At 46.2% G+C, this 11,484-nt stretch overlaps 1 protein-coding gene across 1 annotated transcript; it reads right to left on the reverse strand.

The window, feature by feature from the left end:
* Positions 1-261: 261 nt before the first annotated feature.
* Positions 262-10,579, reverse strand: LOC144371124 (uncharacterized). The gene is made up of 2 exons (XM_078033338.1): positions 9,105-10,579; positions 262-413 (listed from the first exon to the last, which is right to left on the reverse strand). Exons 1-2 carry the CDS (start codon positions 10,081-10,083, stop codon positions 262-264), a joined length of 1,131 nt encoding a protein of 376 aa, XP_077889464.1. The 5' UTR covers positions 10,084-10,579.
* Positions 10,580-11,484: the final 905 nt, after the last annotated feature.

Consider the following 11,484-nt stretch of genomic DNA (forward strand, 5'->3'; position numbering starts at 1 on the left):
TAGTCTGGAGGCAGTGAGTGAGGAGGGCAGGGAGAGTCCAACCACTACTGGTAGAAAGACGGCTCATCTTTCCCTGGAAAGGGAGGTGGTGACAAGCCATGTTAACTCAGCCTCACTGTACAGAGTTAATTGGGGGACCAAGATGGAAGGAGCACAAAAAGTGAAGGGCATGCTGAGGCTTAGATTTTTGTTAAGGTACCATTGCACTGGGAAAAGAACCCTGGCAGAGCAAAGGTTGGGGAAGAAATCTAAAAGATTGGGTCACAGGCTGCTGAACCAGAGGCAGTGTAGCAGCAGGAGAAATTCTCTGATGAGAATTTCCTCAAAGGCTGGAGAGGGGGGTCCTTGGGGTCTAGTTGAAGTGTGGAGAGGAAGATCAATGGGAATCGCAGTTAACAGAGTACGATCCAAACCTGCGCAGAGGAAACAGTCGGAAATGTTATTAACTTTGGGTAAATTGAGAAGCTGAAGGCCCTGATGTATTAGGGCCATCCAGAGAAAGGGTTAGCTTTAGGGTGGGCAACTGCATCCAGCTGGGGTTGGAGTTCCCTCTCTTGCTCCTGGATGGTTATGGGAATTTGACTTCTCCAGATTCTGATAGAGGCCAAGGGGAACTTGGCAAAACCCCAAGAATAAATTTACCATAAACACCAGAAGCCCATTTAGAGTCCCATAGGTCCCAAATGTTAATTTGGTGTATGCTCTTTTCTCATAGCAAGGCTTATCTAGGAAGCATTTCTTGCATGAATTATAAGGGCACCCACCGTAGGTGTCGGGCCAGCACTTACAAGATTCCTCAGTTTGGTCTGATATGAAGCAGAGCATTGCTGCACATAGCTGGGACCAGGTGGCTCCGTTGAATTCAGTACTGTTAAGGGTGACCGCCTGATTGTAGCCAGTGGAAGGGCAATTGACTTGACCCATAAACAGAGTGTGTGATGTCATCCTGATGCCATGTCACTTGGATGTAGAAGCGCCATCTATGGGTTGGGATAGAAGCTTGAGAGAGATTAATGATTAGTAAAAGAAGAAGAGGGTTGGTGAGAAATTTTGAGTTTGGTGGGTCCCAGCGTGGTGGAAGTCCAAAGGTGGACATTTGGAACAAGTGCCTTTTTAAGTCAGGAGACATGGTACCAGGAGGAGTAGCCCAAAATCTTGGCTTCCATTGAAGTAGTAAGTATGACTGTACGGGGTCCCATCCCTCGAGGTTCCAATGATTGAGGATGCAGCTGTTGAAGTAAGACTGTGTCACCTGGTTGAAGAGGGTCTGATTCAGATGCTGGTGTGGTGCTGGGATAGAGGTAACGGATGGCACAGGAAGGCACTGGTCTGCATGTTCTCTTAGGAGTTTGTGTAGAAGTGTGAGATAGGGCAGGTCGGACTCAGGGGAGGAGGAGTGACCGTAAAGCTTTGGTTGATGGAGGAAGGGCACCCATGGAGTAGCTCAAAGGGGCTAAGGCCTGAGGGGGCTTAGAGGCTGCCTGAATCCGGGTGAGGGCCAATGGCAGGAGATTGGGCCAGGAGAACCTGAGTTCAATAGCAAGTTTAGTGAGATGATCCTTGAGAATGCCGTTAGCCCTCTCAACCTGACCCGAGGATTGGGGTTGGTAGGTGATGTGGAGCCTCCAGTGATGTTGAGGCCTTTGGAGACTAGTTGAACAACCTGAGAAGTGAAGGCCGGACTGTTGTCTGACTGGATGGAAGCAGGAAGTCCAAACCTGGGAATGATCTGCTCAATGAGGATGGAGGTGACAGTGTCAGCAGTTTCCCTGGAAGTAGGGAAGGCTTCTATCCAACCTGAAGAAGTATCCACCAAAGTAAGTAGGTAGCAAAGATTTTTGTGCCTAGGCATGTGAGTGAAGTCGATCTACTAGTCTTCACTTGGCTGGTGGCCCCTCATCTGATGCATGAGGAGTTTAGGTTTGAGGCTCCCTTGTGGGGATACTGTGGAGCAGATAGAACAAGCCGAGTGGACCTGCTGGAGAGTAGTTCTCATTCCTGGGAAATAAAAGAGGGATTGTAAAAACTGAAAAAGGGGCTTGGGGCTAATATGAAGAGAGTTATGAATGTCCATCAGTAAGCTATAAGCTTGCTGTGTAGGGAGGGCAATTTGATCCCCCAGGAAGATCCAGCCAGCCTCCTGGAAATGGAGGTCCTGTCGTTCCTGTGGAGAATAGATAGGTTTAATTGTGGTGGCTAGAAATAGGATAGGGGCTGCTGAGGATTTGGCCATTAGTTCTCATGATATGGAGTCTGCTTTGATGTTGCCCATAGCTATAGGGCCAGAGGAATTTTGATGTCCTCTGCAGTGTATGATGGCCACTAATGATGCAGTTGTAGTGTCTCTAAGAGTCTAGTAATCAGAGAGTCATTTTCCACCAGTGATCCTTTTGTTGTCAAGAATCCACATTCAGAGGCCCAGAGTGGTCAGGCAAGACAGAATCAGTAGCTCTGGTGTCCACAAGGAAGGTTATGGACTTACCCACTACCTGGAACGTTAGCCTGGGCTCAGCGAGGGTGATGGGAGTCCTTGAGTCTGGGCTTCCTCAAGCTTCTGTGAACCCCAATAGTCAAGAGAAGGGACAACTTGGATGGTCATACCCCCATGTGGAGGTGCTGAGGAAGGGCCAGCCATGGGGCAGTCATTTTTCCAATGTCCTGTCTGCTTACAGGTGGGGCACAGCCTGGAGGGGGGGACCATGGCTTTGGGCATTGGCGAGCCCAGTGACCTTTGCATCCACATTTGAAGCCCCTGGTGGAGAGGAATGCTGGGTCCCCCGTGGAGCTCTTGCTGGAGTCATAGGCCTGGGTTTGCAGTGTTACTTTTCTCTGCAATTGAGCCTGCCTGCCTAGCTCAGTCGATTCTTCCTGAGCATTATAGACTTTAAAGGCCATTTTCTTCAGATCTCAGATAGGGGTCTAAGGGCTCTTCAGCCCATTTGGGCTTTTTTTCTAATATCATGGGCCAATTGAGGAATTAAATGGGTTGATAACACTGTAGCCCTGGAGGGAGACTCAAGATCCAGCTTAGTATATTTGGTGAGGGCCTCTGTAAGGTGGTTGAGAAATAAGGCTGGATTCTCAACTGGATCCTGGGTGATTTCTCTCAGCTTATCAAAGTTAACCACCTTGTTGGAAACCACCTGCATGCCCACTATAAGATTTTGGACCATGTGAGCACAGTGATGGCGACCTCCTTGGCCATCCTGGTAGCCCCAGTTTGGTTCGGTTAGGGGAACAGCTATTTCACCTATGGAGAGAGTTATATCTGCTAGACAAATTTGATCAGCATGATCTCATGTGGCCTGCTGGATGAAGATTCACTCATCCAGGGTAAGAGTGGAGGGGAGAACGATATAAACATCATGCCAGGTAAGATGGTAAGTCTGAGAGAGGTATTGGAATTCCTTAATATAAGTAGAAGAGTCAGAAGGGAAGGACCCAAGGCACTTTTCAATCTGGAAAAGATCTTGAAGTGAGAAGGGGACAGGTACTCGGACAATCACTTCAGCACCAGCCACTTCCCTGAGAGGACAAAAAAGCTTTGGGTTAGCTGATAAGAGGGCCTGGTGGGGCCAGGTGTGGGCACTGACAGGAGAAGAGAGGAGTGAGTGGGTGGAGGGATCCATTGAGGAGGAAGGGGAAGAGTTGTATCAGTAGAGGAGGGGGCAGAGGAATCCTGACTGCAGGAGAGGAGGAGGGAGAGGAGGGGAGAAGGAGGGAGGAGGAGGGTCCTGGAGCAACAGAAGAGGAACTATGGGGGAGCAGAGGAGGAGCAGCTGTGGTTGCAGGAGGAGGGGGAGGAGAGGAGGGAGAGGATTGGCCTAGGTAGGGAGGGGGAAGACAGGAAGGTGGGGATGATAGCAGCTGGGGGGATCTGGGAATGAGGAAGAAGATGTAGGAGAACAATGGGAAAGGGGTTTGGGATTTTCCTTAGCAAGAAAAACTTGAGCAGAGGACAGGTAGAGCAGAGGGTAAGACGGAAGTGAATCCCAAAAAATCTGGATGTAAGGGACTTCTGCCCACTTCTCTGTCCAGTGACAGAAATTGTCCAAAACAGTGAGGATTTGAAAAATCAAAAGTTCCTTCTGGGGGTCATTTTGATCCATTGTCTAAGTCCTACTGGAGCCAGGCCACAGTGGAGTAAAAGACCAGCCACTTATGGTGTAGGTCTTGAGTGAGTTCTAATTTGGCAAAATTGGAATATAAACAACCCAAAGGTGTTTGGGGTCTAAGGAGGACTCGCTGTTTCCCATGACCTTCCAGCACTCTTGGGGGTGGGTGGGAGCAGAAAAAGGTGTCCCAAATTTTGATCACCCAAGGAATGGATAAGGGCCGGGCGGGGGTTGAGACGTCCCTTCAATCCATGGGGGGAGGCCCAAATAGATCGAAATGGCTCACAAGAGGACTGGGGCCTCTCCACTGTTCCTGGGGCCTTGAACAGAATGGGTGGGTGTCTATGGCACGTGCATGGATAGACCCCCAGGACAGAGAGGGGCTGGAAGGTCAGGGAAACAAGGGAATTTACACCACTTCTGTCAGACTGGATGAAGGGAGAGGGAAAGAAAGAGCAGCTTTGGAATTTCCTGTTTCATTTGAAGGAGAGGGTGGACTCTACCCCAGATGTAAGGTATGGGGAAGGCCCGAAAAGCCCTCCCGGGTTTCGGCACAAGATGTAAGGTCAGGTCCCAGTGACCAAAAGGAGGCAGATTAAAAGGCTGCTGAACAAGGCTTTATTGAGATTTGGTTTTGGGTGAGGTGAGAACCCCCAGCCCAACAGTGCGGGTCCTGGGGAGTCGGGTGCAGGCTCATCCAGATTTGAATTTTTATTGGGCTTAGAGCAGGAGAGGAGAGCTTGGGACAAAAAAGGGAGGTTTTTAGAGTCTCTTGTCCTACTGGGGTTGGTCGGGGGCAGCTTGCTGAGATCCAGGATTGGTCAGGAGGCCCCACTGATTGACAGGTGGTTCTCTCAGCACCTGATTGGTGCTTCTGTCATGTGTGGGTTGCCTGGTGCTTTGTTCCCTTAGCCTCCTAAAACCCACCTAACACTGAGAGGGCAGATATGACAGTATATGGATTCAGCTTGATGTGATGGCAGCCATCTTGATTTGTAACCACCATGATTGCCCCAGAGTTATCCTAGTCTCTTTTTCCTGCACGGTTTCCCAGCAAACTGGACAAAATCATTCAAGTGGCATGTGGAGCTTTATAACCATAATCTGGCTTTATGCATGTTCCCCTTAGATATTAGTTAGAGATAAACCAGGTACCTTCCAGCCAGGATGAAGTCACTTTTTTCCTAACCCAGCTACCTGCTCCTCCTTCTGACCCAAATTATTGGAATTCAATTGGTTTGACTGTCACCCAGGACAAATCTTCCATCAGTAAGTCCCCCAATAAATCATGCCCTGTGAAATTCTGGATCTGCATGTGTCTTTCTTGGGTCTCAAGCACCTTAGAACTGGTCCTCCTACTCTGAGGTCCAGTTGTTCCGGAACAGGCTGAAAAAGAAGGAAACCATGATATCAGGCCTGCCAAACCACAGTCCTCCTGGACTAGTTGGTCTGGACATCACTTTGTAGGAAGTGTAACATTTAACCAGCTGTGGCTATCCGTTCCTCCTTCTATCAACCGGTTACTCACAGATTCTTTTCCTTGGGAACAAAACAAAACAACTTGACCTCTCTTCTCCTAGGAACAGAGGGCCATCCCTGAGCCCCCAGGCCTGGGGGTTACTCCCATCGGTCTCCTGATGCTTTTGAGTCAAAACTCCATGTTCCTTTTCTTTTCTAAGTTCCCACAAGTACAGTAAGGCTACCTAGGCACTAATTATCAAAGAAAGAAGATTTCAGATTCAGACTTGGAAAGAAATCTCAGGAAAGATTCTTACTAACAGGGGTACTTCTTTCACTTTCAAAATCAAGACTCTTTTGGGGCTATGTCCTGAAGAGGTCCCCAAATTCACTCTCTCCAGAAAGGATCCTTCCTAGAGCCTGGTTTTGGTGAATATTCACAGACTTACACCATAAGGCTGGTTGTCTGCCTGAAGAAGCCCACAGTCAACCTGAGTGCTGCAGGTTTCAGAAGATAACAGCTTATCCACTGTTAATTTGCTTTTAAACACTAGTGACTGTATTTGTCAAATCGAAGACTATTTGGTTCTTTTTAGATTTCAAATTTTTGGTGAAATTCCCCATATTTTCAGTGAATATGTTAATAGCAGCTATTTTAAATTCATGTCTAGTAACTCCACATCACCTGGAGCCTGTTGATTTTTTTTTTTTTTTTTTTTTTGCTTTTCAGTTAATCTGGGTTTCCTCCCCATTCCTGGAAGGTCTGTTAATGTTGTCTTTAGTATCAGACATTGTTTATAAAATTTTGTAAAGGCTCTGTATGGTACCTTTATCTATAGGGGAGTTTTTCTTCTGGTGAGTGAAGACAGTTCCAGCAGATCCTTTATATCCGGTTTAGGATTTACCCCATTACCCACGAGGGTCAGAGACATATGCAACCTCAAGCATATGTTTGGAAGACAGCTGCATATCACTAAGTCTAAAACTGATTATTCTTGGACACAGCACTAATTCTAGTTATTTCTTCCAAGGAAATAATAATACATGAAGATGAATGTCACCATCCTAAATTTTTCATTGAACTGCTGTTCAGAAGACACAATCTGAGCATTCATCAGATTAAACTGGTTAACACGTAATATATCCATATACTGAAATGCTGTGCAGGGGCTGGGGATGTGGCTCAAGCCGTAGCGCGCTCGCCTGGCATGCGTGCGGCCCGGGTTCGATCCTCAGCACCACATACCAACAAAGATGTTGTGTCTGCCGAGAACTAAAAAATGAATATTGAAGATTCTCTCTCTCTCTCCCCTCTCTCACTCTCTCTTTAAAAAAAAAAAAAGAAATGCTGTGCAATTTAAAAATAGATCAATATTGATAGAAAATGTTTCCAACATTGCATGAAGAAAAATGTTACAGAATTGTATGCATATTATTGTAAATTTGCTTCATAAAATAGAATGTGTCCATATACCTAGATTGATACTCGCAAAAATATTCAATTAAATATTCAGTTTATGTTAATCAGTGGAGTTTCCACTCATATTGTAGTAATGTTTTTTGTATTATTTTGCTTGTTTACAAACTTCAAGCATTATTTTTTAATTTTAGGAATAAAAATATAATTTTATTCTGGAAAAAATACAGATAGCTTAAGGTTTACTCTCTCATGTGTGGCTAAAATGGCAAATCGTAATTGTATATACTTATGTTTAGACATGGTATACTTAGAAAAAAGTCAAGACTCTAAATAACTAAGAGGGACAAAAGGTTCAGAAAATCAGCTGCATTAGAAGTTAACAGGGCATCTACTGAATCATGAGTTGGTGTGAACACATGTGGGAACCAACCAGAAGGGTGGAGATGAGGGAATCACAAATAGTCAAACCTGAGCTGTTTCAGCCAGGCCTGTGCCCTCCCACATGTGTATTCTTTTAAATTACGCATACCAGCAAATCTTCCTTAAGGTTTCAGCTGATTAAGCTGGATTTTTTAAATCTCTCAAAATTGAAAACACCCTAACTAATATCAACAACCTTGAGCACTGGTGGCCCAGAGTAGCATCTGGTGGTGACAAAGCAGAGTACAGCCGGACCTGGATTTTGGATGGTAACGTGACATTTGAGGTGCCATGGGGCTTCAACACCCATTGTCCTAGAAGGTAAGGTCCAGGGAAAAGATGGTGGGAGACCGTCCCACCTGCACTGGACATACACCTGGCTGTAAACCCTTCAACTGACAAACCTGAAAACTACTAAAGGTCTGAGAAGTATGGAGTGGTGTCTAGAATGCTCCGTGGGCTGATGAGCTTAGTCCAACGTCCAAACTGAATGTTCCATGATTTCCCCTTTCTGCACACCCTTTCCTCAGGAAGCTTATGAAATCAAAGGCCATTTTGTTTCCATTTGTTTCTGTCACATAAGACCTAAAGAGGACAGTGAAATTTATACTATCCAGAATTTACGGTACACTGTACAGAGAATGTCTTAAATGTTAAGATCAAAAACTAGTCCATTACTCTTGAAGCTGAGCAGAGAGCAGGAGCCAATTGTAAAAATCTTATACAAAGAGCAGACTTGGGCTTTTAGGTATTTTTATTAAGTTATCATTTATCTTGAGTTTATCTTTAAGGCTTTTTATAAGAACTCTTAGCACAATTGACTACAACTAACTGGGGTTGGGTTCACAGTTTTGCAAGTGTTCTCCTTATGATAGGTTTTTCCTCTTGTCATGGTTTGGATATGAGGTGTCCTGTGTTAATGCAGGAGTATTCAGAGGAGAACCATTGGATTATGAGAACTGTGGCCTAATCAGATTATCCCAGTTTGAAGGGCTGACTGGGTGGTGACTGCAGGCAGGTGGGGTGTGGCTGGAGGAGGTGTGTCACTGGGAGCAAGCCCTGAAAGGTGTATCTTCTCTGCCACCCCTTCCCCACGTGCTTTCTCTCTCTCTCTGCTTCTTGACCCTCATGAGTGAAGCAGCACTTCTCTGCCACACCCTTTGGCCATGATGCATTGGCCCACCTCAGCCCCAGAGCAATGGAACTGGCCAGCCGAAGACTGAATCTCTAACAGTGAGTTCAAATAAACCTTTCTCCTCTAATTCGCCCTGGTGGGGCATTGTGGTCACAGCACTAAAAAGCTGACTAACACACCTCTCAAGGTAAACAACTCTAGGGCACCGGCTATTCATTGGGCAATGGTTCAAGGTCATGGTCACAGTGTGGTGCACTTGGAGCTCACCTTCTAGTGGATGTGGATTTGTTAGTTTCGTCATTTTACTCCTGTGAAAGCCCTGGGCTGACTTTTCATTTTTAAGGTCTCTATTGCTTATGAAGGCTCTGGGTGGAACCTCTCTGGTTGCATCCTTCCAAGGTTTCTCTGCTGTGGGTTCCCTTGAAAACTGACATTTTAGTCTCTGCCTCAGACACGGTATTCATGCAAAAAAAAAAATAGATTTTCTCCAATGAAATTTGTAAGACTGTAAAAAATAATTTACTCATGAATTCTTAAAACACATTTTAAAAAATACTTTTGCCACAAGGATTTTCTGAGGAAAATGAGAGGTCTAAGTCCTGAAGAACACCTTTCCTGAACTGATTGTGTGGGTTGGGTTTATTGCCAGTGTGGACTTTCTGATGAACCTGAAGACAGGAACTCTGACTAAAGCCCTTCCCACACACGAAGCATCTGTGTGGCTTCTCACCAGTACGGACTCTCCTATGGGCCTGCAGATGTGAGGTCTGGCTGAAGCTCTTCCCACACAGGGTGCATTTATAGGGCTTCTCCCCTGTGTGGATCCTCTGGTGAACATGGAGATATGAGATGAAGCCCTTCCCGCACCCCTCACACGTGTAGGGCCTCTCTCCAGTGTGGACTCGCTGGTGGGCCTGAAGGTGAGAATTACGGCTGAAGCTCCTGTCACACACATCACATCTGTAGGGCTTCTCTCCAGTGTGGGTTCTCGGATGAGCATGAAGGGTTGAGGCCTTACTGAAGCCCGTATGGCCTACCTCACACGTAGATGGCTTCCCTCCAGTGTGGACTCCCGGATGGAGACCAGGATCCTGGTTGTGTCCCCTCTCACACGCCTCCCAACTACATGTTTTGTCTCTGGGGAGGACTCTCTCACAGGTGTCCAGCTTCTCTCCTGGCCGAGTAAGCTCATGACTTGGAAGAGAGGAGTTCTCATTGAGGCTCTGAGCACACACCTGACACCTGGAGGCTCCTCTCCTGGGTGGACACTGATGAGTCTGTAAGCAGGAGCTCAGACCAAAGCCCTCACCATTTCCATTCCTGCAGTGTCTGCCACCCAGGTGAGTGCTCGGGTGCAAGGTCAGCAACGAGCTATGGTCCGAGGTCCTCCCACACTCAGAACACACAGGGGGCTTCTCTCCCAAGGGCAACTGCTGGGGAAGGTCAAGGTCAGAGCCAACACTGAAGCCTTTTCCATCCTCATGGGAGGTTTGCTCTTGTGAGGGTCTGACCCTACACTGGGGTGATTTCTTCATGAATTCTTTTCTGCCATCGTTGGGGCTATAAGCTTCCTCTCCTTTGTGTGATTCCTGGTCATCACAGTCACATTGACACAGTTTATTTTTTATGTCAGTTTGATGGCATCTTCTCTGGTAATTCTGGGATTCTTCCACATTCACTTTTCTTCAGAAATCCCAGGTGGTCCTAATTGGAAACTCTTGCTTTTTGACGCTATTGGAACTCTCCCTGTGAAGCTTCACTACACAGATCTCATCTCCAGGAACTGGAACAGAGGCTCCTGTCCACACCTGGGCATCACCTTTTTTTTTGGCAACTCAGACCTCTTGCCTTGAAGACTTAGGATGAAGTCCTGGTTTCTGGTTAATTTACTTGTCAATTGTTTCCATATTTGCCAGCACATAAGGTCTTCATGTAAAAGGTATCTTAACCCTACTTCTTAGAGAGTCTCTGTCTCATTTTGACCCCTGCATCCTGGAAGGATAAAGAGATTTGGAGATGAAAATGAGGATGAATAAGAGTTTGTTCAGAGATTTAAAAAAAAAACATATCACAAGCTGACCACACTGGGAGAGCTATTCCCCCACTGGACAGGTGAGTGTGACTTTATCCTTGCTCTTTTCATGACTATAGAAACACCAAGGTGATCCTATTACCTCCTTGACCATAAGAATGATTACTTAAAAATCCTGTCCCTGGCTGGGGATGCAGTTTGGTAGCAGACTGTTTGTCTAGCAAGCCTGAAGCCCTGGGTTTGGTCCTCAGCACCAAACAACAATAAATACAAACTTCCCCCCAATGCAAACAGAAACAAAAACCCTGTCCTCTTTTCTGCAGCAGGTGTGTAGGATCAGCAGCATCATGGTCACACTGACAACCTACACATCACATGTGGCAAGTGGGCCCAAGGTGACAAGAGGACCTGAAGCTTTTCATGTTCACAGGCAGATTACCTCCTGATGCCAAAAGATCCCAAGGAGAGAGAGAGAGAGGGTGTCCTCCATAGAAGTGAAAAGAATTTATCTGCAAAGGGAAATGTCTCCTCCATGAGACAGTACATTTATTTCCTTTACTTAGCTGTTAAACCTACATCGTAAACAAGCATGATTTGAGAGAATTCCCCTTCATTTTGATGATTTCCTGCCATGTGAACTTAACCGGTGAACATTACATGAGCAAAGCCAGTAGAAAACTGATTCCTATGGCTGATACAACTATGGCAATAAAGTATTGCCACTTAATTTGGCTAACTTCCGTAGTAAATCTGAATATCCAACATTATCTTCTGGGTTTCACAGGTATGTGTCTACGTAGACCACAGGATAGACACTCGGCAGATCTAAGAAACAGCACCTTCATGCCGCTGGAAGGGACTGAGAAAAGAACAGATTAATGGAGTAAGTGAGTGGGTGGCCAGG

This window comes from Ictidomys tridecemlineatus, chromosome 15 (assembly GCF_052094955.1).
Source record: "Ictidomys tridecemlineatus isolate mIctTri1 chromosome 15, mIctTri1.hap1, whole genome shotgun sequence".
Classification (NCBI taxonomy): domain Eukaryota; kingdom Metazoa; phylum Chordata; class Mammalia; order Rodentia; family Sciuridae; genus Ictidomys; species Ictidomys tridecemlineatus.